Source organism: Danio rerio, chromosome 4, assembly GCF_049306965.1.
Source record: "Danio rerio strain Tuebingen ecotype United States chromosome 4, GRCz12tu, whole genome shotgun sequence".
In the NCBI taxonomy this organism is placed as follows: Eukaryota; Metazoa; Chordata; class Actinopteri; order Cypriniformes; family Danionidae; genus Danio; species Danio rerio.
Genome location: NC_133179.1, coordinates 54937657 through 54963236, shown reverse-complemented (window position 1 = coordinate 54963236; position 25580 = coordinate 54937657). Strand labels below are relative to the sequence as shown.

The window sequence follows — 25580 nt, the reverse complement described above, 5'->3', positions numbered from 1 at the left end:
GTGTTTACAGTGATCAGTGTGTGGTGTTTAAAGTGGTTAGTGTGTGGTGTTTAAAGTGATCAGTGTGTGGTGTTTAAAGTGATCAGTGTGATCAGTGTGTGGTGTTTACTGTGATCAGTGTGTGGTGTTTAAAGTGATCAGTGTGTGGTGTTTAAAGGGATCAGTGTTTGGTGTTTAAAGCGATCAGTGTGTGGTGTTTAATGTGATCAGTGTGTGGTGTTTAACTTAAATCTGATTAAATCCGTGTATTGTGTCTCAGCTGGTTCAGAGAAAACACACATGGCTTCACTAGAGGATCTTTACACTGGCACTCATTGATTCTTTGTGTTGTTGTTGTTGTTTCTGCAGTGTGGCTAGAGATGATCAGACTGGAGACCTGCTGCAGGATTCACTCCAACCAGAACATGATGAACTTCAGACAGTCAAAGAGCAGCACAAAACCAGCATGAAGAACAAGTATGAGAGATTATTTGAGGGAATTAACCATGGAGAGACTCAAACCCTCCTGAACAGGATCTACACACAGCTCTACATCATAGAAGGAGAGAGTGAAGGAGTGAATGAAGAACATGAGGTTTTACAGATGGAGAAAAGAGCCAGAACAAAACCCTCACAACACACTCCAGTCTACTGCAATGACATGTTTAAAGCCTCAGCTGGAGCAGGACATGAGGAGAAGATCAAGCAGGAGAAAGCCCAGATCAAGACTGTTCTCACTAAAGGCATCGCTGGAATCGGGAAAACCATCTCTGTGCAGAAGTTCATTCTGGACTGGGCCGAGGGAAAAGACAATCAGGATGTAGATTTCATGTTTGTGCTTCCATTTTGAGAGCTGAACTTGATCAGAGATCATCAGTACAGTCTTCACAGACTTCTGCTGGACTTTCATCCTGAACTTGAAGATCTGGAGCCCAAGATTTATGAGCAGTGTAGAGTTGTGTTCATCTTTGATGGTCTGGATGAAAGCAGAATCACGCTGAACTTTTCAGATGAGGAGAAAGTTTGTGCTGTGACTGAATCTTCATCAGTGGCTGTGTTGATGTGGAGCCTCCTGAAAGGAGATCTGCTTCCCTCAGCTCTCATCTGGATCACCTCCAGACCTGCAGCAGCCCATCAGATCCCCTCCAGATACATCAAGCGTCTGACAGAAATTCAGGGATTCACTGAGCCTCAGAAGGAGGAATATTTCAGGAAGAGAATCAGCGACAAGCATCAAGCCAGCAGAATCATCTCCCACATCAGAAGAGCAAGAAGCCTCCAGATCATGTGCCACATACCCGTCTTCTGCTGGATCTCCTCCACTGTGCTTCAGAAGCTCCTGGAGGAAGATGTGAGTGCAGAAATCCCTCAAACTCTGACTGAGATGTACATCCACTTCCTGCTGATTCAGATCAACATGAGGAAGCAGAAGTATGAAGAGAGAGATCCAGAGAAACTCCTGCAGTCCAACAGACGAGTGTTCCTCAAACTTGCTGAAGTGGCTTTCAGACAGCTGATGAAGGGCAATGTGATGTTCTATGAGGAGGACCTGATTGAGAGCGGCATAGACGTCACTGACGCCTCGGTGTATTCTGGGATCTGCACTGAGATCTTCAAGGAGGAATCTGTGATTTATCAGAGGAAAGTCTACAGCTTCATCCATCTCAGCTTTCAGGAGTTTCTGGCAGCTTTCTTTGTGTTTTACTGCCATTTAACAAAGAAGAGAAAACCGCTGAGGGGGATTTATGACAGAGAATATTTATATAATCAATATCTACAGTCCAGCTCTGAGAACTCTCTGTGTGATCTGCTCAGTACAGCAGTAGATAAAGCTGTCAGGAGTAGTAATGGTCATCTGGATCTGTTCCTGCGGTTCCTGCTGGGCGTCTCATTGGAGTCCAATCAGAGACTCTTCCAGGATCTGCTGACACACACAGGGGAGAGCTCAGAGAGCATCAGGAGAATTACACAGTACATTAAAGACAAGATCAAGACAGATAAACATCTCTCAGCTGAAAGATCCATCAATCTGTTCCTCTGTCTGCTGGAGGTGAAAGATCAGACTCTGGCCAGAGAGATTCAGGAGTTTGTGAAATCAGACAAACACTCAGAGGAGGAACTCTCTCCTGCTCACTGCTCAACAATCTCCTACATGATTGAGATGTCAGAGGAGCCGCTGGATGAGTTAGACTTTAATAAATTCAACACATCAGCTGAGGGAAGACGGAGACTGACACCAGCTGTGAGAAACTGCAGAAGAGCTCTGTGAGTATTCATTGATTGATCACAGAAGACACACATCAGGCTGCACTGAAGACTCAGATCAGTTTAGTGAATCACCGCCCTGCTTTAACAGAAAACCTTTAGCTGGGCGTATCGTCCCCCTGTGAGATCGCTGATACACCATGTTACTGCATGGGGACGCGGCGGCAGTGTTCTGTTTCCTTATTTGCTCATTTATTTCATCATTTCTAAACGTATTTAACAAACTTTTCTTGACTTTTTACTCACAAAAACAACATTTGTACTTATTTAATAATCTACTTCATTTGCTTTACAGTTTATCCTGGAAAATAACTCAAATCCCTGTAAATCCCTGTGCTCCTCCAGCTGAATAGGACATTTGTTGATGTGTATTTGCTCAAATCTAACACAGTGTTGCTCTTGGATAATTGTGTTTGTTTTCTGATCAGAGAAATAGTGTAATTTTAGACACAGTATTGCCGTCTCGCCGCAGACATGCCTCTAATATTACATTTACTGTAGGCCTAAACACTAAACTTTACACTGAGCTCAGTAAAATGCTCTCTGATTAGTTATTAATAATCTGTTCAATAATTCATTACAGTCATATGAATGGAGAAATACAGGTTTAGTTTAGTTTAATGTAGATTAAATAAATAAATAGTATATTATAAATGAAATAAATATTCTTGTTCTGAAAATGTCCATGTGTCTGGAGTAGGGATGCACCGATATGAATTTTTTTGGCCGATACCGATAACCAATAATTCTTCAGACTTGGGGGCCGATAGCCGATATATATAGGCCGACAATTATAAATATCTTAAATTGTTATATATATTTTTTTTTTTCCCAGAGATGGTTGCAGCTGGAAGGGCATCCGCTGCGTAAAAACTTGCTGGATAAGTTGGCAGTTCATTCTGCTATGGCGACCCCGGATTAATAAAGGAACTAAGCCGACAAGAAAATGAATGAATGTTATATTTTTATACATAAAAATTTATAAAAGATTGAACTGCTCTTATGAACTGAACAGTCTATACTCAAAGCAAAAAAAGCTATAACTTCAAAATTGCAAGGTGATTATAGACCTATATTCACGATTTCACATAAATCAGCATGCAAAAAATGATTTCCTTTTCTTCATAGCAAATTAACATGCAAGTTGATTGTTGCAAAAATTAATAGTTTAAATAACAAAATGGTATTTAGATATATTATTTAAATATATTTAAATAAGATGAAAATAAAAGAGCTAAGGACTGAAACCAGCTCAAATGGTCATGAATAAAACATGTTACAGTGATGTACACATCTACAAATATGTCATGTCCGAAAAAGCCTTTTTCAGAGGTATTTTGACAGTTCAGAGCCACCGTACAAGCGAACAGCTAAATAAAGATAGTACGTTTAGAAAATGCGGCACAGATTCATCCTATTTTGACATGTCACATGTAGGTGCTGCTTGTCAATCAGACAACGCTTCTGCGCTCGTTCTTGCCGTCAATCGCGGGAAAATGATCGATGAAAAGTTTATGATAAACCGCTGAGAGTTTTACTTAACTGTAGAGGCAGAGTTGCCATCAGAGTCAGATTTTGATACAAAACCTGCGTTGAGCTGACATTATGACAAACACAGAGCAGAATATAAAGACAGAATGAGCGGCTAGTTAAGAGCCCCTTTGACTGGATTCACCTCTCTTCTCTCCCCCGTGCTACGGTGCTACAGTGTGTGTGTGTGTGTGTGTGTGTGTGTGTGTGTGTGTGTGTGTGTGTGTGTGTGTGTATGTATGTGTGTGCGCGCGCGGTGACAGCTCTCACGCGAGCTCGTTATAATTAATATGAATATTCAAACTGAATACTATCTTACATCAACAACACATGACCAGCAACGCGTTAATATTAACAAATAATCAGATTACAAACAACCGTTATGTTTACACGTGTTGTAAAATGTGCGGGTCCTTCAATGGGACTGGGCTGCAGTTTGGGGTGAGAGTGAAGCAGAGGGAGAGGGAGAGAGAAAAGAGGAGCGGTTTTTTCGCATTGAGACCATTTTCTGTGATGTTCCCTCTTTGGTGGCTTATTTGTTGTACCACACGGAAAGTAATAAATATTTTGGACCAAGTTACATGTGTCCTCTTTTATTCACCAGCTGCAACAAAAAAAGTTCACCCCGAAACTAACATTATTCGGATTATATCACTTATAATCTCATTAGGGGTGAATAAGTGAATAAATAAGTGAATAATAAGTGAATCTCCCCTTATATCTTTAACACAACAAAGAGACAAAGCAGGAAAGGTTTACACATGTAATATTTTTCCTGAGGCGATTTAAAGCAAAATACACAATGACACTCAATCAAACATATCTACAATGATAAAGAACATGGTTACTTACTGAGTTATTAACTCACAGCAATGCCACGGGAAGAAAGCACGGACTTTGAAGGAATAAACAGTGTGAGGAGAGATCCATTATAGTGCACTGGACAAGTCTGAACATGTTCCGCCCACGCGAGCGCGGCACGCAGGTCTGTACAATTACGTAATTTATCGGCTTAAATATATCGGCCTAATTAAGACATCGGATCGATAACGATAATCTTAAAAATAGCGTTTATCGGCCGATAACGATATAGGCACCGATATAACGTGCATCACTAGTCTGGAGTGTGTCAGTAATTCCTGCAGTTCATTACAGCTTTGAGTGTGACTCCTAATCCAGTCCTCCATGGATTAATACATTTGATTTCCAGTGATCATGTCTGTGTGATTTTGTTGTCAGCACATTCAACTGTGTAAAGAACAAAGTATTTAATAAGAATATTTCATTCATTCAGATCTAGGATGTGTTATTTTAGTGTTCCCTTTATTGTTTGAGCAGTATATATATATATATATATATATATATATATATATATATATATATATATATATATATATATATATATATACTGCTCAAACTATATATATATATAGTTTATTTTCAGTGTTGTTTTTATCACTGTAGACTGGACTCATGAACACAACTCTGCTAATTTCTTACTGCTGATTTTGTTGCTCCTCTACACAGGCTACAGGGCTGTAATCTCACTGTTCAGTGCTGTGAGAGTTTGTCTTCAGCTCTACAATCCTCAAACTGTGTGCTGAGAGAGCTGGACCTGAGTAACAATGACCTGCAGGATTCAGGAGTGAAGCTTCTCTCTGATGGACTGAAGAGTCAACACTGTAAACTGGACACACTGAGGTAAAATAAAAACATTTCCATCAAATAAATGCTAAAATTAAAGTTATATTCAGTCAGTTTTATATTCATTTCAGGAATATTATTGACTAATATGAAGATGTTGATGTGATTTATTTACAATACAGTTTGTAAAGTCATATTTTCTGTCTGTTAATATTATATTAGAGACTTGCTTTGTTTAACAAATATGAGGATCTGAATGGATTTGAAATATCAGAAATATAAGAACAGAAATAGTAAAAAAACTAAATCTGTCTGGCCGACTCATTTTGGTCCAGAGATCTTCTTTTTAAAAAGTTTATGTAATAATGAAATACAAATGTTTGATCTTCCTCCATGTGACCATCAAAGCAACTCTGAAAATTTAAAGGAGTCTTTTCCTTTTCCCTAATTACATCACACTCACACACAATAATACAGTGTCTTTTACTGTCCTCTACACAGACTACAGAGCTGTAAACTTACTGTTCAGTGCTGTGAGAGTTTGTCTTCAGCTCTACAATCCTCAAACTGTGTGCTGAGAGAGCTGGACCTGAGTAACAATGACCTGCAGGATTCAGGAGTGAAGCTTCTCTCTGATGGACTGAAGAGTCAACACTGTAAACTGGAGACACTGAGGTAAATGATTCTCCACTCTACAACATTAAAAGTGTTTTGATTGAGATGGAAATGTCCAGATATATTTAAGAGCATTAGTGGAGAAACTGCAAAATGCTGCTTCTCAAATGAAAGTTGCTCTTTTTCTTAATCAGTTCAGTAAATCAGTGTATTTAATGGTTATTTTAATTAATTACCTCTAAATCTTTATTTATATTTTTAATGATTATATTTACAGTTTATCCTTGAATTGGTTTATTGGAGCAGGTTTGACAGGCTCTGATCATTTGCATTTTACAGGTTCATAAATATATAAAGTCTCGTGGTCCTCTAATCTGAACTCAAATTTAGCAGTTTTCTCACATTTCAAAGTATTCAAGATTATATTAGATGAAATTTAATATTCAGTTTTATTAAATAACAATAGTCAATAATTCTAACTGACACAAATTCCAATAGTTTTGTCATATTATTAACCTTATAGTTTGATTTTTTACATCTGATGAATGACTGAAATCACACTGTTAATGTAATCTGTGTTCTTCTTTCTCAGATTGGTCATGTGTAATCTCACTGTTCAGTGCTGTGAGAGTTTGTCTTCAGCTCTACAATCCTCAAACTGTGTGCTGAGAGAGCTGGAGCTGAGTATCAATGACCTGCAGGATTCAGGAGTGAAGCTTCTCTCTGATGGACTGAAGAGTCAACACTGTAAACTGGAGACACTGAGGTAAATGATTCTCCACTCAACAACATTAAAAGTGTTTTGATTGAGATGGAAATGTCCAGATATATTTAAGAGCATTAGTGGATAAACTGCAAACTGCTGCTTTTCAAATGAAAATTGCTCTTTTTCTTAATCAGTACAGGAAATCAGTGTATTTTAATGATTATTTTATTTAATTACCTCTAAATCTTTATTTATATTTGATATTTTTAATGATGACATTAGATGACATTTAATATTCAGTTTTATTAAATAATAATTGTCAATAATTCTAATTGACACAAATTCTAATAGTTTTATCATATTATTAACCTCATAGTTTGTTTTTTTTACATCTGATGAATGACTAAAATCCCACTGTTAATGTAATCTGTGTTCTTCTTTCTCAGACTGGTCATGTGTAATCTCACTGTTCAGTGCTGTGAGAGTTTGTCTTCAGCTCTACAATCCTCAAACTGTGTGCTGAGAGAGCTGGACGTGAGTAACAATGACCTGCCGGATTCAGGAGTGAAGCTTCTCTCTGAAGGACTGAAGAGTCAACACTGTAAACTGGACACACTGAGGTAAATGATTCTCCACTCAACAGATACAGTTTCATATTGGGTTACCTGATGTGGAGCCCCATTCAGTGGATTGACAGAAGAAAAAAAACAAAACATTTACAGGGTTGTGATTTTAATCATAGCTTTAATAATGTATGTTTATCTATAAATATATTTAAAAGCTTTACTTAGTCTATTATGAAATGTTGCACTTTCAGAGCTTCTCTTTTTCCAATATACCCAAATGTGACTTAAAGTTAAAGGAATCAGTTTATTTTAAGGATATTTATAATGAATTACCTCTGAATTATTTATTCATATTTTATATTTTTATATTTATATCTGTTGTGTCCTGGTGAAGTTTAGACATGCTCTGCTGTTTGTTCAGTTTGCCGTTTCTTCTAAACATATAAAAGTCTCACGACACTCTTAATATTATCTAAACCAGTGCTCCACAACCTTTTTCTAACTGCGGACCGGTCAACGTGAATCCACTGTGTACTTATATGGAACTTTATTAGCACATTGCTCCAACATTTCAATGCTATTATAACATTAGGAAGTAATAACTTTATTAACACATTGCTCCAACAATATAACATATTATAACATCAGTAACGCTAAATCAATGGGAGCCCTGAGCTTGTTTCTTTGCACAGAGATGGTCTATAGAAGGAAGATTGCCGGAAAGAGCGCGTGCACGTCTAGAACGTGCTGACGTGAGACGTCTGCTTTAGCCAATCAGAACAGTCAGATGCATTCCCGTCCGCGCGGTTTATGAGAATAAAAGTCTTTGAATATTTTTCCAGACACATTTAGCTGCTAGAAATTAGTTGCATAACGTTTATATGTTCACTTTAATGCCAACCGTATAAATAATTATCGATAAGATGCTTATGATAAGCCGTTGTTTGTTTACCTTCAAGCTTTGCATGTGCCTGTGAAACAGCCGGTGGGTGCCAGCACACACACATACAGTATCATGTACATCTCGACATGCGAAAGTGTTTCTCAAACTCCTTTAACAGCGAAGACTGGTGATCGTGCACTAGGCTTGGGCGGTATCCAAATTTTGAGACCGTCAAACCGCCTCCATATTTTACCCTGGTATCCGGTATTACCGGCGTAATAAAAAAATTATGACGTAAGGCTCAGACAGCGTCACCAAACTGTTGGCTTGAGCCTAAACCATTCAGAAACTGAATACCTTCTATGCGATTTTAGGCTCGCAGAGAGAGAGAGAGAGACTTTGACTTTTAACAACTCTTTAATTACAACAGTTCAAAAACTGTATCAGTTTAAAAACAATTACAGCTTATTACAAAAATATGTAAATACACACAAAAATAATAATAATCAAAAATAAAACAATAACACAAATAATAATAAAACAATGATAAAAAACTAATACCACCAAGTTTACAGCAATATATCACAACCTCCTTCTTCATTAGGTTGACATAAAATATTTTCAACACCCCATACAAGAAAGAAAGAATCAACATCATTCACCAATTCATAATATTTATACTCCATTACTAGCCTGCTTTTTACCAAAATTCTGAACAAGTCCAAAGGATCAGTATTGCTGTCTAACAGTATTTTATTTTTTCTTGTCAACCATACTGCCAGTTTTGCCTTAGCTAATAGAAAATTTGTTAAAACAATTTTTTTCTTATTTAAAGCATTGTATTTTGGTCCAAAGATAAAAAGACTATTAGTAAAAATGAAACCAAATTTCTGACACAAGTCTCTCAACATGTCAAACAATCTAAAAAGCCTTGAACATCCAATAAATAGGTGAGCCATTGTTTCTGAAAGGCCACAAAATATACATTCATCTCCTTGTGCCGGATTTAGATGATTCTTATAACGATTTGTTGCCAATATCCAATGAGAGATCCGCCATTGTAAATCTCCGCTTCTTTTTTCAATTGGTACTTTATATAATGACCTCCAACATCCTTTTGGAGTGGTACCAATTTCAACAAAATTTCCCCATTTGGTTTCTGGAATTTCTCTCAAAGATTTTAAATGTAAAAATTTAACACACAGACAATAGAAAGACTTTTTAGATATTTCATCAAAGAAACCAAGTTGCGGTGTTTTAAATGAAAGTAATCTAGTATCATCCTCCTGCCAATCTTCTAAATTTACTTTTACACTAATCCTGGGAAATGCAGTCTTAGTTACTTCTGTTTGCAATGGCACTACAGGAAACAATTTTTGAACCTCATATAACAATTTTTCAATAAACCTAACAGAGTGAACATTGATTTTCACAGCAAGTTTTTCTGCAGAAATCCAACTATCCTGTATTCTTAAATGACAGATTTTGCATATTCCTGCTTGAATTAATCTTGTAGAACAAGCCTTTGATTTCAAAATCTCAACCAATAAAGGATTATAAACTAATGGTTCCTCAAGTACCCATTCTTGTGTTACTTCGGTCAGTTCTCTTTTAACTATAAATATTTGCCATGCATTTAGAACTGATGTATAAAAAGAAGAAAGCCCATTAAAATCAATATCTTTCAAATTCATTAAAAAAAGGTGTCTGTTCAAATTCATCCGTCCCACTCTATTTAATAAGGTGCAAGCAATAGCAGTCCAGTTTAGAGACTTTTGATAAAGGAGTTTTTGTGCAGTCTGCAATCTGAAAGCAGCTACTTTGGACTTAATGTCCATGAGGCCTTGACCACCCTCATTTAATTGTAGAAACAATATTGTCTCTTTTAGCCAATGGTTTCCATTCCAGAAAAAATCTATGAACACTTTGAATTGCTCTAATCTATGAACACTATGAATTTCTCTAATAAAACCATCTGGTGGATTTAACACAATTAATTTATGCCATAGAACAGATGCAGCAAGGTTATTTATAACCAGTACTCTACCCCAATACGAAAGTTGTGGTAAAATCCAATTCCATTTTGATAATCTATTACACACTTTTTCTTTAACATTTTCACAATTACTTCTTTGATACGATTCGGATCCCAAAAAAATACCTAAATACTTAAAACCATGTTTTTTCCATTTTCCATTTTCAGGAATAACAGGTAACCTCATTGTACTTTTTTCATTGCACCAAAAAGCCTCTGTTTTAATCCAATTTAACTTTGCAGATGAAGCCCTCTCAAATAAAGAGATGCTGTTTTTAACAACATCAACATCTTTTTGATTTTTTACTAAAACAGCGATGTCATCTGCATAAGCTATTACTTTAACTGAATTGCATATATCATCAAGTTTAAAATCAGACAAATTTTCTCTTAATAAACACAGTAATGGTTCTACTGCCAAAGCATAAAGCTGGCCTGATAAAGGGCATCCTTGTCTTATGCCTTTAAGTATTCTTACTGGTTTACTTAAGCTACCACCTATTTTTAAAACACATGAAGCATTTGTGTATAAAAGTTTGATCCAAGAAATAAAAACATTTCCAAAACCAAAAGCTCTCATAGTTTCAAATAAAAAACCATGGTCCACTCTATCGAATGCTTTCTCTTGATCTAAAAACAAAAAAACAACATTCACATCATTTAGTTTAGAATAATCTAAAATATCTCTTACCATGAAAATGTTGTCATAAATTGTTCTATCTGGGATACAATAGGATTGATATGGGTGTATTAAATCACCAAGTACAGTCTTTAACCTATTAGCCAACACTTTGGCCATTAACTTATAATCAGTAGTTAAAACAGACACAGGCCTCCAGTTTTTAAGATCACTCAAATCCCCCTTTTTTGGCAAAAGTGTTAAGACAGCTCTTTGACAACTTGTAGGAAGACTTTTTTCTTTAAAACATTCTTGAATCACTTCATAAAAATAATTTCCAATAATATTCCACATAGACTTGTAAAAATCAATAGACAGTCCATCAATTCCCGGGGCTCGACTCGTCTTCATCTGTTTTACTGCATCCATTAATTCTTGATATGGTATAGCACTGTCCAAAAACTTGCGCTGTGTTTCAGTAAGAGTAGGGATTTTTTCCATTATTTGTGACATGCACTCAATATTAGTTTCTTCCTTCTTGTACAAGTCTGAATAAAAATCCACTGCAATCTTTCTCATTTTTTCTGGATCAAAAGTCTTTAGTCCTTCAGGGGTCTTTAAACAATACATTTAATTTTGTTTTTTTGACACTTTTTCTAAATTAAAAAAATAAGAAGTAGGAGCATCCATCTCGTGCAATGACATAAACCGAGATCTTATCAAAGCACCTTTGGCCCGCACTTGCAATAATGATTTTAAATCTTGATTTTTTTTTACTTAAAATGACTGCTGAAGATGAATCAGAATGCTGTATCATGCCAGACGTAATATGACAGATTTCATGCTCTATTTCCGAAATTTTTTGTTTTATTTTTCTTGTTGAAAACCATGTATATTGTTGACAGAAATTTTTTATTTGAATCTTTCCTAACTCCCACCATTGTAATAAATTTTTAAAATCTTTTTTCTCCACTCCACTCCTCCCAAAATAATTTAAATTTTTCATAAAACTTTCAATAAAGGGCTTTTCAATAAAGCAGTATTCAATTTCCAATAAGGGCTTTTAAAATTAGATTGTGTTAAAACAATACTGACTGTAATTAAATTATGGAAAAAGGGAAAAATATTGCATCCACTTACTCTGTTTTTATCACTACACTTTACATAAAACCGATCAAGTCTTGCTACACTAATCATTCCCAGATTTATTTTAGTCCATGTATAGTGTTTTATTTCCGCATTTTGGTCTCGCCACACATCTATCAAATCATTCTGAATTATGAAACTTTTTAAAAAAGATGTCGATGCAGGATGTGGTTCTTGATTGTTTCTATCTAAAAGAAAATTAAGAGTGCAATTCCAATCTCCACCCACAATTAGAAATCCTTCCAAAGTATAATTATTTAAAAAATCTTTTAATTTCTTAAATACTGCTAATTTTTCTGAGCATTTATTGGCAGCATAGATATTTATAAATTCGAAGAGTTGATTGTTTACTTTAGCTTTTACCAACATAATACGTCCTTTCTCTATTTCTACTTCTGATATAATATTTCTATTTAAGTACTTTGAAAACAAAATAGCTACCTCTGCGCTGATATTTGTACCATGACTAAAAACAGTTTTACCTTCCCACCATAACTTAATCTCAGATTCATTCTTTTGATCACTATGAGTTTCTTGTAAAAAAGTTACATGTGTTTCTTTAAGTTTAAGAAATTCAACAAGTAAAGCTCTTTTACTCCCATCCCTCATCCCATTTATGTTTAATGATCCTACTTTAAGAATCTGCATTGCAGGGAAGATAGAAAGGGAAAACAGGAAATAACAGGTAAGTAAAACAAAATTAAAAATAGATCCCTCTCCCATGTGATTTACTTTTTTCGTTTTGACACTCTTCCTTGTTCTTCTTGAGCTTTGCGTAACGTTGTTACAAACTTACTCAATCGGAAACGTTTTTGCTTTGAAAGTACCTCATAGCCCACATTCTTCTGAGCAATCAGCACCGATTTTATAAATTTATTGCCATCGGGAAAGTGCTTAACTATGTCAGTCTTTTTCCCTTTAGTTGAATCTAAAAAAGCATTCAATTCTTCTACCGAATACACATCATCCAACGACTGACTACACTTAATTTTTCGAAAACTCTGAACAGTTATCATCGCAGTCCTCCATATTTTCATCACTATTTTCATTCTCTGCAATCACCTCCGACTCTAAACATCTCTCTTTTAAAACAACATTGCCACCAACACCATCATTTTCCTTATCAACAGCCGTATTTTTCTTCAAAACAGACGGGCTTACAGCATTATCACCAGCACTCAGAGTTGAAGTAAACGCACTTACCTCTAACGTTGAACTTGACCCTTCGGCACTTTGCTCGGTTGTAAAACCAACTTCTGAAACAACGCTGGGTTCATCTAGCATCCCTGAACTGTTACCATTAATTCCAGTTGTTTTCTGTTTTTTTCCCGGAATTACTACGTCTTTCACCGCTGTAGGCCGCTTTGTCTCTTTGTTTTGACTGCTGTTGCTTTGATCATTGCGCTCTTCATTCATTCCGTCATTTTTTTCATTTTCTAATTGTTTCTTATGAGTGCATTTGAGCTTTTTGTGCCCCAAATCCCCGCACTCAAAACACAGCAAACTCTCTGTTGTTGCATAAACCATATAAGAACTGTCCCCATGTTGAATACGGAACGAAATGTCTAAAGTCTTAGACTGTGCATTTAAAAACATGAATACATGCCTACGGAAAGACAGCACATGTTTTAGAACGACGTTTTTGCACCCAAACGGAACCATTTTGACAGAACCCGCAAACTTACCAAAACGATTCAATTTCTTAAGAATTTGCTCATTGGGAATGAATGGAGGCACGTTTGAGATTGTTACTTTAGTAGCCGGTGTACGCAAGGGCACTACTTGTACTAGCGTGTCGTTAACAACAATTCCGTTTTCCACGAGATCATTAACGTGTTTCTCATCTTTAAGAAACACTACCACAGCCTTATTCATTCTTGAGGCAGATACTATATTTTCGTGCTCAACTATTTCTCCCATTGTCAAAAGCACTTCTTCAACCGTAAAAACTTGGTCCGAATAAACTTTGCATCCATTCTTGATAGAGAAACCAGGTGTTCCCTCTCCGGAGAGAAACGCCATGGTTTCCCTTATCATAGAGGGGATCGCTGGTATTAGTTTAAACCAAACAAATGAATCAATAATACAAAATAAATCTTCTAAAAGAAGAAAAAAGGATAAGGAGGGGGGGGGGGGGGGGGGAAGGAGAAAAAAAAGAAAACAAAAAAGATTAAGCCTGAAACCAGTTCAGCGTGTTGCTCTCACACCCCACACCACTCTTTCACCTCGTGCAGAGAGAGAGAGAGAGAGAGAGAGCACCTCTCTCTCTCTCTCTCTTACACAAACACACACATCTCTCCCGCGATTTATTCAGAAATTTACTCCCACACCGTAAGAAATCTGGCCGGCTCCCGCGGTACTGCAGCGGGAATGCAGAGAGCTGTAATCGGGCCATAAAAATTATACCCGATAGGTCCCGAGTCCGACTCGTACATTTTGATTGACAGCTTTATAAAGCCCGAGCCCTTACAGCTCTAATGCATTCTTTCAAGAATGAGTCATTTATATGTTTTAACAGCATTTATTCGTAACAAACGTAGACTATAGGTCACTTGAAAGTTGGAACAAAGAAATAAAATAAGTCCTCTGTAACATCGTAACATCTCAGCACTCTATAGGTTTACATGCACTTAGCCTTTAAATTGGCCAACACACCAATGAAAAGAAATCTTGCTTAACAAATCAAATAAACTCTAAATGATGACGGGTATTTTGGCAGTAACTAAATTGAAGCTGAATATTAAAAGAATAATGCCACCATTAGTCTGTATACTCTGTCTACATTATGATTATATGGTTTAATTAATATTTATTTATAATTTAAAACCCTTTACTCACCAAGATTAGGCTACGTGTGTTTGTGGAGGAACATTATTAAATCCACTGGCTTTAGCGCAGTCTTGCGCTCATGTGCGTCCAGCAGCACTGAACACCGTTTCACTGCTACTGCTACAGGCCAAGATGCAGAGTTCTGATCTGGCTGATTTTGCAAGTTTTGGGTAGGATTGTTTATTCATCTTATACCAGTCAGGAACATCCATTTAATTTTCCATGACAGTAGTTTCAGGGTAGCGAGTGGCCTCGTCATTTTACCTGTCAGCTTGCGGTTTAGGGCTCTACCGTAATACGCAGTGTATGCGCGACCGCGAAATACCTGCGGCTGGAATAACCACTCTTTCTGACTGGCTTGACCGCCGTCAAAATTCTCTTTTTTTACTACTTCGTCATCATTTGTTTCACCTTTGCAGGGATGGATTTTAATGCAAAGATTTGGATTTTTTCGGGTCTCGCCGGGTTCTTGCAAAGATCTTCAGCTCTAATGCAGACCTCTCGTTCATATTAACCACGTCTCCCTTCTGTTCAGTCTACACTGCCAAACTGCAGGACACTTTGGAGCGCCACTCGTCACGTCACGTCTCCTCTCCCTCTCTCCCCCTCCCTCTCACCCTCTCCCCCTCCCTCTTCCTCTATCTCTCTCCTCCACACTGTCCCTTGATGACAACCACACACACGTTTTTTAGGCATTAAATAAAGGATATTTAATACTTTATGACGGTATAACGGTATTGAAACTGACACCGTTGCTATTTTTAGATCCCGCAGTATACCATAATACCGTAATATCGCCCAAGCCTATCGTGCAGCAGCTTGGTGAGTGAGGGCGCAGGCTCAGTCTCACACAAAATCCGCGCTAATGTTTGAAACGCGTCCGATATGCCTCTGTTCACGCGCTGTCCCCACAAATCCAGTTTAAATGCAGCTTCTTTATCTGCCAACTTAAAGATAATTCATTCTTGTTCAGCCCGGTACTGATTGATCCACGCACCAGCACCCGCCTGGGGGTTGAAGACCACTGATCTAAACCACTACAATAATATGAAGACACACTATAAGCATGTATTCAGCAGTTTACTGTAAGAGACCTGGTGAACTGATGTATTTACTACACATGCATCTGAAAATAACCCTGATTACTCATTCACATGAAGCAATATATTGACTGAAGATCTTCTGTCAGAAAGGCTGTGTGTGAAGGAGAGTCAGCGCTCATGATTATTGATCAGGTATTTCTTAGCTGACAGAATAAAAGTCCCCTAATGCTCCATCAGTGTGAATGTGATGTCAGGCTGGTGAAAGAGACATTAAGAGAGCGGGTTTGTGTTTGTTTTAGTTTATTCACATCATCGTCCACAATATAATATACAAATGAAGATCAGGTCATGTTCTGTTGCTCTTTATACAGTAAAGTTTGATCTACAAGCTGAAGTTTGTGACTGTCAGGGCTGTAGTACTCGAGTCCAGACTCAAGACGTTTCTTTCTATAGTCTAGGACTCGCTAATATTCAGATATGAACTTGGTCCAGCAATAGCCATTGATTGTGTTTGTCTGGAAAACAGGAAACATCACTGTTAAATCCACCGTGAGTCTAGAATGGGCACTGACACTCTCGTGTGATACGCTTCCCTGCTGAAAAATCCAGTTTGAACCAGCCTAGCCTGGTTGGCTGTTTTTAGCTGTTTGACCAGGCTGGTTTTAGAGGGGTTTTGGCCATTTCCAGCCTGGTTTAAGCTGGACATAGCTGGTTTTGGCTGGGCTCCCAGCCTGGCTAGGCTGGTTAAGCTAGTTTTAGCTGGATTTAGCTGGTCATTTTCCTGCCTGACCAGCTAAGACCAGGCTGGAAATGGCCAAAACCCCTCTAAAACCAGCCTGGTCAACCAGCTAAAACCAGCCAACCAGCCTAGGCTGGTTCAAGCTGAATTTTTCAGTAGGGTTGTCTGTCCATATGAGTACCCTTGTCACTCAGACACATGTGGGACACCGCTCTATTTCTTAAGACTCCTGGCGACTAAAGCTAAACTAATAGAGCTGATGTTTAGCTGAGAGCTAGCTAACGTTAACTGCTAGCATGTTCCACCCTAAACATAAGAGTTAGCATTCGCACTGGTTAGAAAGCATTGAAAATGATATAATATAATGTATGTCTGATATCTGCAAATTTAAGGAGCATCTTTAAAGTCTGGACACCTGATTAGGGCTGGGCGATGTGGATTTGAGTAGATCAGGTTAGATTAGATTAGATAATCCACATTATTGGGGAAAGATAATCTAGTGAAGTGATCAAGTTAATGTCGGCCCAGTCTGTAAGTGTAGATGGTCTAATAACAACACGACACTTCCCTTTAGATTGTAGATGAATGCATATGCTAAAGCTTTATTTCATGTGTCAGTCGCTTCATCTCACCCACAGGAACAGGCTGACAGACACCTAGAATGACTTTAACACACAAATAAACCAAACAAATCTGCAGACATGTGAAGGAGAGATCGGGCCTTTTGCTCATGAGTATAATCTGAGGTTTAGACCCCCTCACATGCTTTGGAGAGGAATGTGTGAGTGAAAGAGAAAGCGGATGGCCAATCATGAGCTGCGGCCTCAACACATTACACACTTATTCCTCTTCAGAGATTGTGTGTGTGTGTGTGTGTGTGTGTGTGTGTGTGTGTGTGTGTGTGTGCGAGTGTGTGTGCGAGTGTGTGTGCGAGTGTGTGTGCGAGTGTGTGTGCGTGTGTGTGTGCGTGTGCGTGTGTGTGTGTGTGAGTGTGTCTCATGACAGATGTGAGGGGAGAGACGAGATTATCAGATATCAGGATATCTTCAAAGGCGATTATTAATAAATATTGTCTGACATCACCCAGCTCTACACCTGATTACACATTTCAGATCTCTGTAACATTTGAGTAAATGTCTTACATTCATACAACCAGCTGTAATCCTGAATCTAGGTGTTGATCATCTATAAAACACACTTTTATCTATTAAATGTTTTAAAATCAAATATAAAATCACATTAAGATGCTACATTATTGATGTGCACAAACGAATGCACAATTAACAGCTCAAAAGAGTGTAAAGAGGACGATCACTCATTGTCATTGATGATTTTAGCACACATCAACACTGTAAAAGGTGTGTATGATCTCTGACACTAGATGAACAGTGCTCAGCTGGGTTTAGAGGTTTGCTATTCTCTTCATTCTCTGCTGAAGTGTGAATGTGAAAGTGAAATGTCAGATGTAACTTCACTTTAACTTTATAAATGTCCACAGATGTTTGTTATCTGCTGAAAATGATCTGTTGGTTTATTATCCTGCATTTATTCAGTGGATTCTTCAATAAGTAATGCGTTTAAGAATGGGAAAATGTTTATAGGAGTTAATCTGGAAAACAACAGTGTGATTTATTTGTTTGTCCGCCTTTAATACCCTAAAATTATCCTACAGTGTTACTTTGCTCATCATTATTGATCATTACTAGGGGTGTAACGATATTAAAACCGAACCGAAATATTGCGATACACCAACCACGATACATCGCGATACTCTCGTGGCGTACCGCGGTACCCTCACGCTCCCTGCTGCCCATTGTTGAGGTTGACCTCACTTGTTATTAGTTTTAGTAATGATGAGGTTTTTGTTTTATTATATTATATTATATTCTAAATTTAGTATTTTAGTGCATGTCATGTGACTTGATTCAGCATCACAATCGTTACTACTGGACCCAGGATAGCTGCTTCACATGGTACTGAGATTGCAGATCCCCCAGACACATTTAAGTCATCTGTGTGGAAACACTTTGGTTTTCCAGTGAAGTATAGGAATGGAATTTGTGTCTTAGACAAAGTGCACGCCTATCTTAACTGTTTCACGAAACTTACTTATAAGGAAAAACATTTAAAAAGTGTGGAAATTTTACAATGTGAGGGTGTAAGCAACAGAACTGCCAACAAACGGGATTTAATGTGAAAAAGTGAAACCAGAATAATGCACAAATATACAAAAAAAAGAAATATTTACACTAATAAAAATAATATAATAAAGTAGAAAATTCAAACAAAGTATCAAACAAAAATGAGTTAAACTCGAACAGGGGGATGATAGTGAAGCCAAACAAAAGAAAGAAATATACCAAAACAATTCTAACTCATGAATAACAACTCTTACCTCCCTAAAACTGATGAAAAGAAAAAAAAAGGTCTTCAGCGCCGTGCGCTGCATTCTTCCCTATTCTGAACTGTAGAATGAAATAAAAACAAAGATGACCTTCACCTCTTACTTGATGTCTTTAACAATACATTTTCTACGTGTTTGCAAAATGGAAATCGTACCTTCCCTAACCACCTTACACTGAGAAAAGTGTGAACTTAAGGAGATATTGCTCAATATTGTCAGGAAGGAGTGGAGTCAAAAAATAACATACAAATCAATTGAAATAAAAATGTACAAACCTCACAAAATTTCTCAAAGTGGGCAAAAGTAATGCAAAATAATTTTGCACAAACGAAAGTTAAGCAAATTAAAATCATAATCATGTCAGAAAAATACACGAAAAACAAGATCAAAGGAAAAAGCGCTCTCTCCCGCTCTTCCTGACATGCTTTTTATATTCTCGCACTACGTCGCCAAATGATGATAGATCGGTCTACTGATGGATCAGCTGTCATGAAGGCGGACCTACAGAAATGACCGGCATCGGCTGTCGTGAAGGCGGACCTACATAAATGACCGGCATGGATGGAGTGGAAGAGAGAGAGAGATCGGGAGGCAAACATACAGCCGGTTACAACCCTAACATTCGTTTCAGACACAACCGCAATGTATTTTTCTGGTGAATATGTCATGTAAAAAAACTTTACAAACACAGTATATGTATATTTTTTTTTCATTAATTTAAACGGAAAGCTATCTATCTAAATGAAACCTTAGATAATCAAAAATGAGCGTCTGTGTCTGCACAGAGATCAAGCCTCTCATCGGAGAATGTGGATATTATGGTGTTTTTGAAGAAGATCTTTCACTAGTCTACACTGCAGTTATTTATTTATTTTTAGTTTACTTAGTTAAGATGGCTGCACTAAAAAGAATAGTTTTTCTGTCTAGTCTATATTGGAGGAATTTATTTAATTTTAGTTGTTTACTCGGGTATCCTGACTGTACTAAAAAGGTGATGACAAAGTTAATAAAGAAAAAAATTAAGATGTTCTTGTTATTAAGTGAATCTATTGTTCCTTAGCATTGCTGTTAGCATGACATCAACCCTAACCCCACAGCAAACAGAAACCGAACCGTACCGAACCGAACTGTGGCTCCAAAACCGTGAACCGAACCGAACCGAACCGTGCCTTTGGTGTATCGTTACACCCCTAATCATTACAAATAATCCTGAATCAGTATTGTAGAATGTCCCTCACATGACAAAAACAATCCAACTGTGTGGAGGATCATTGAATAGCAGCACTTACAGTTTTTTCCAATTGTTTACACACTATTACTTTTACTTCAGACACAATGACTACATCATGTAACTGATGCACCAACCCCCTGAACCAATTCTGCTAAACTACAAGCACAATTCCTGCTTTACACTCAAATTGCAGGATTAAAACACACTTTTTTTCAAAACACAACACACAATTCTCTGCATTTTGAACAATTTTCATGCAGAAAATCTTTTGTTTTCACAAGGAACACACTGTCTGTCACAATTGTAAAGTCAGTTGTCCTACTTTGCATACTAACTCATCACATGAGTAAACACCTTTCACACAGAATTGCAATTTAGAAATCAGAGCTCATCTGGTTCATAACTGGTTCTCTGCCCACCCATGTTTTTTCAGTTGTTTATCTCCCCCTCCATATTCTCCATTCCTTAATCCTATTGAGTTTTTTTTTTTTTTTCTAGATGTAAAGTGTATGACCGAAATCCACACACACGTATACCCTTTTTCTCCAAGCTATAGCAGTTGATGCTTTTCGTGGCTGGATTCAACATGCAAGGTGACATTTCCCCCGCTGCTGGGCCAGACCAAAACAGAAAAGAGAATGCTGTATAGCTGTTTTTTATTTTATTATTATTTTTTTTTACTGTGACCGTATTCAGTAAATACTTCTGTTGATGGTATATTTAGACAACATTATCTGCAATTTTGTGTTGGTTAGGATGAACACTGTGTACACTGTATTTGTGGGGAAAATACAGTGAAATATATTTGGTATTTGTTTGTTTTGTATAAAAACAATACTCTGAAATATTTTACAATGCACTTCTGTAGGCCTACTGTCTGTAGTAAAGTGTAACACTGAACAAAAAAAAATGCTTACAGAAAGTCATCATGATGAATGGAGAAGAAGTGGTCATAGTGTTTTACATTAAGCACATCAGTGTTCAACTGATCTTATGAATATCTATTTATGTGATGGCTTGTGTGTGTCATTTGAAAACAAAACACCATTTTGAGAAGAAATCACACTGTTTTGAACGCAGAGTTTCATTTTGCAGAAGAATTGAACAGTTTTGCCCAATGTGTGTGTGTGTTGTGATTTGTGTGTAGAGTTCTGACAATATGAGACATGCTTTCAGAAAATGTGTGTAAACAATTGGAAAAAACTGTAATTCATGACTTTAAGATGATCTTCTGAGCTCAATTGTGTCTTCTTCCTCCTCAAAGCAGACTTTACAGCTTGATGTGGTGTATTATGAACAATGTCTTTGCTCTGTACACTTCTACAGATGATGTCGAGTCCTTGTTGAGTGTGTGAGTGTGTTTGCTAATGCGAGGGCTCGATCAATAAGGAGAGCTGATCAGGATGTGTGTGTTCATCACTGCTGTTGTCATGAGCAGAAACAGCAGTCAGCATCTTCACAACACAAAGAGATGTGTGATTGTCCAACTGTGTGATGTGGACTGTTGCTGTGTTTGTAGATTGTCTGGCTGTATGGTGACAGAGGAAGGCTGTGGTTTTCTGTCTTCAGCTCTGACTTCAAACCCCTCACACCTGAGAGAGCTGGATCTGAGCTACAATCATCCAGGAGATTCAGGAGTCAAGCTGCTCTCTGAACAACTGGAGGATCCAAACTACACACTGGACAAACTCAAGTATGTGGAGCATCACTGGCCTTGTGCTTTTACACTGAATGGCTTTAAAAAGACACTAGAAAGCTCTTTTGTGATCAGCTTCAGTTTTCTGTGAGGGTTATGGGGTGAGGACAGACAGAAGATACAGCTTGTAGAGTATTCCAGTCATGTCTATGAAGAGCAAATCATTGAGTGTGAAATGAATCTCCTCTGTAAATGTTGGAGTGTATTGGCTCAGTTACAGTGACATTAAGCGGGACACACTGTACAGTTTCAGCATTTGAGCTGACAAGAGAAACTTCTTCATCAGGTCAGGAATAGGGTTGGGGATTGAAGATGGATTCAGATTCTGGAATCAGACACTTGGATTAATGTTCAGACTCTTGTTCTAAAATCAACATCTGGATTCCTCTTCTCTGTGCACACATGTGTATTTTTCACTTGCTAATCTGTCAGGAACTTGGGCGCTGGCGAGCAGCTTTAATAATCTGAACATAGTTTAGAGATGGACTGCAACATGTGCTCAAAGGCTGCATGTTCTGAAGAACGATGGCAAAGCTAAGTGTGATCACTGTAATAAATGAATGTTCCAGCAGGGTGTCTCCATCAACATGAGCAGTATCTGCGCTCGCTTCACCAACAGCAGAGGAAAAGAACGCACTGTGTTACATTCATTGTGCATCCCGGCTCAAGCAACAAGTGTTGTGTGTTTTAGATCAAGAGTTTGGAGCGTGTAGCTGAGCGGCTCAGTGCTAGCTTTAGCTTATTAGCTGAGGGGGAAACTAAACAGCTCATTCTCTCCATCTGTGTGTGTTTACAGTCTGGATCATGGAGGACACACAAGGATTACAGCAGGACTGCACAAATGTAGGACTACACACACACACTCTCTCTCTTTCACACAAACAGTCTCTCTCACATACACACACACACACACACTCACTCACACAGACACACACACACGTACATAGACTTTCTCTCTCACACACACACACACACACACATCCTCTCTCATACACACATTCACATACACACATTCTCTCTCTCACACACACACTCACACACACATCCTCTGTCAAACACACACACAGATATTCTCTCTCTCTCTTTCTCTCACACACACACACACTCATACACTATCTCACACAGACAGACACACATGCTCACACAAACACATACATACACATACACGCACACAAAGGCGCGCACACACACACACACTCACTTACAAAAATGTCCTGTGGTATTTCAGCAGTACAACATAAATTTACCACACAAAAATTGAGCAAAGCTAAATATGACAGGATTACTACAGCACTTTCTGCAGTACAATATCACAAGAATTAGCTTTTTTTATTCTGTCTTTTTCTAAAAAAAAAAAATTTCTCTCAAAGTATGTTCTGCATTTAAGTCGTTTAATTAAGAAACACCTATTCTTACAAAGTGACATCACATGTATTCATATTTATTTTAAAAACTTTTCAGTGTGCAAATGTTTCAGTGTACTGGAATAAATTTGCAATTGAAACAGCAAGATGACTGACACCCCTTACAAACATTACCTGCAGTATTCTATGTGGTAAACCATCAAATGTACAACACAAAAATTATGTGGAATAGAAATATTACAGACATATGACAGTAATACCACACACTCTACCACAAGAATATCACATGAATATTACATATTGTATAACAGAATCCTGTGGTAAATACTACCAAAACATGAAAGTGATACCAAAAGAATACTACAGGAGTATTACATAATGTACAGCACAGAATCTTGTGGTAAAATGTCCCAAAAAACAACAAAGTACTACACAGTTACCACATAATTTTTGTGTTGTACATTTAAAGGTTTACCACATAAAATATCGCAGGTAATTTTTGTAAGGACACAAACACTCACACACACGCACACACACACACATCTTACATACACACGCACACGCACGCACACACACATACACATATACACACACAAACAAACTCATTCACATACACACACACAGACATTCTCTCTCACACACATATACGCACACGCACACACACAAAAAACAGACACACATGAAAGCGCACACACTCTCTCTCTCTCTCTCTCTCACACACACACACACACGCACACACCTGTGGTTATAATTGTGTGTGTTCTTGTGTTCAGATGTCTGTTTCCTCACTCTGGATCCAAACACAGCACACACTCGTCTCATTCTGTCTGAGGAGAACAGAGAGGTGAAGAGTGTGAGTGAGAATCAGCCGCATCCTGATCATCCAGACAGATTTGATTATTGGCCTCAGGTGTTGTGCAGAGAGAGTGTGTGTGGACGCTGTTACTGGGAGATTGACTGGAGTGGAGATGATCGTGTGTCTATATCAGTGTCATATAAGAGCATCAGGAGGAAGAGAAGAGGTGATGAGTGTTGGTTTGGACATAATGCTCAGTCCTGGAGTTTGATCTGTGAATCCTCCAGTTTCTCATTCAGACACAATAATACACGCACTGATCTCCCAGTAGATCCGCTCAGCAGGAGAATAGGAGTGTTTGTGGATCACAGTGCAGGAACTCTGATCTTCTACAACATCTATAGAGACACAATGAGCCTCATCCACTCAGTCCAGACCACATTCACTGAGCCGCTCTGCCCTGGGTTTACTGTTTATTCTGGATCATCGGTGAAACTGAGCTGAAGACTGACCCAGAATCCTCTGCAGGAGCAGTCAGCAGCAGTGATGATCTGGAGTCTCTTCTGTGGGTGTGTGTGTGAGAGAGAGAGATTGTGTCTGTGTGTGAGTAAAAAAGAGATCTGTGTGTGCGTATGTTCACTGCTCTGTGTCTATATTACAAGTGTGTGTGTTTGTGTGTGTGAGAGAGAGTGTGTCTGTGTTTGTGTGTGTGATGATCTGCTTGAAGCACAAAAATGTCCTAAAATGTGTGCAAAACTGAAAGTTATGAACTGAAGGCTTCTCGCCAGCGTGATCATTATAAATGATGATTATTCAAGAGTAATATTCTGAGTTCAACACTTCTTCATGATCACATGACTCATCTCACATGTCTGTGCTGACTAACATTGCATTTGCTCCTGAAATATCATCAAATAAACCACTTTGTTCCTCCCACATCTGTGTTGTTTTGAGGTTTCTGTGTGTTTCTGTGTCCATAAGATGTATTGAGTTGATAAATGTTGTATTTGTGTAAATATTTCATGATTTGTGTTCATCCCTCAGCTTGTTTCCTCTATAAATGATGCACTTTTGCTTTAAATGACATCAGAAGACGTGACATCATATGGGCCCTGCAGCCTCCAAGACTAACAGCAGGAGAGCTGGAAATCTTGCACAGTTCTGTTGTTGATACTTTTTCTTGTTAGACAGCGTCCGTCAAGCTCAACCCACCCCATCACACAACATAGAGAAGGTGAGCTGACTCATTTAGGTTTATTTACATTTATAAAGCAAAATAAAAGTCCATTTCAGACTGAAGGTATGCTGGGTGAGGAACTTGACCACATGGGAGATTTGCAGCCAGGTTTGGATGCACTTCACCATGCCGTCACAGTGCCTTTGTTTATTTATGAATCGAATGTCTTAAACTTCGATCTTGTTACCCTGCTCAAACATAAAAGGGTTTTTATTTTTGATAGCAACAGCCATAATAAACTCGACTGTCCACT

At 37.9% G+C, this 25580-nt stretch overlaps 2 protein-coding genes across 6 annotated transcripts in view; both read left to right on the top strand.

Annotated features, from left to right (window-relative positions):
- Window positions 1-25580, top strand: part of LOC103910797 (uncharacterized) — a 1018570-nt gene that overhangs the window by 262716 nt on the left and 730274 nt on the right. The window lies entirely within an intron of this gene.
- LOC141381795 (uncharacterized) lies at window positions 543-25025 on the top strand. Its single transcript, XM_073948328.1, has 8 exons — window positions 543-2244; window positions 5302-5475; window positions 5920-6093; window positions 6626-6799; window positions 7186-7359; window positions 21754-21927; window positions 22727-22773; window positions 24068-25025. Exons 1-8 carry the CDS (start codon window positions 1040-1042, stop codon window positions 24592-24594), a joined length of 2649 nt encoding a protein of 882 aa, XP_073804429.1. The 5' UTR covers window positions 543-1039; the 3' UTR covers window positions 24595-25025.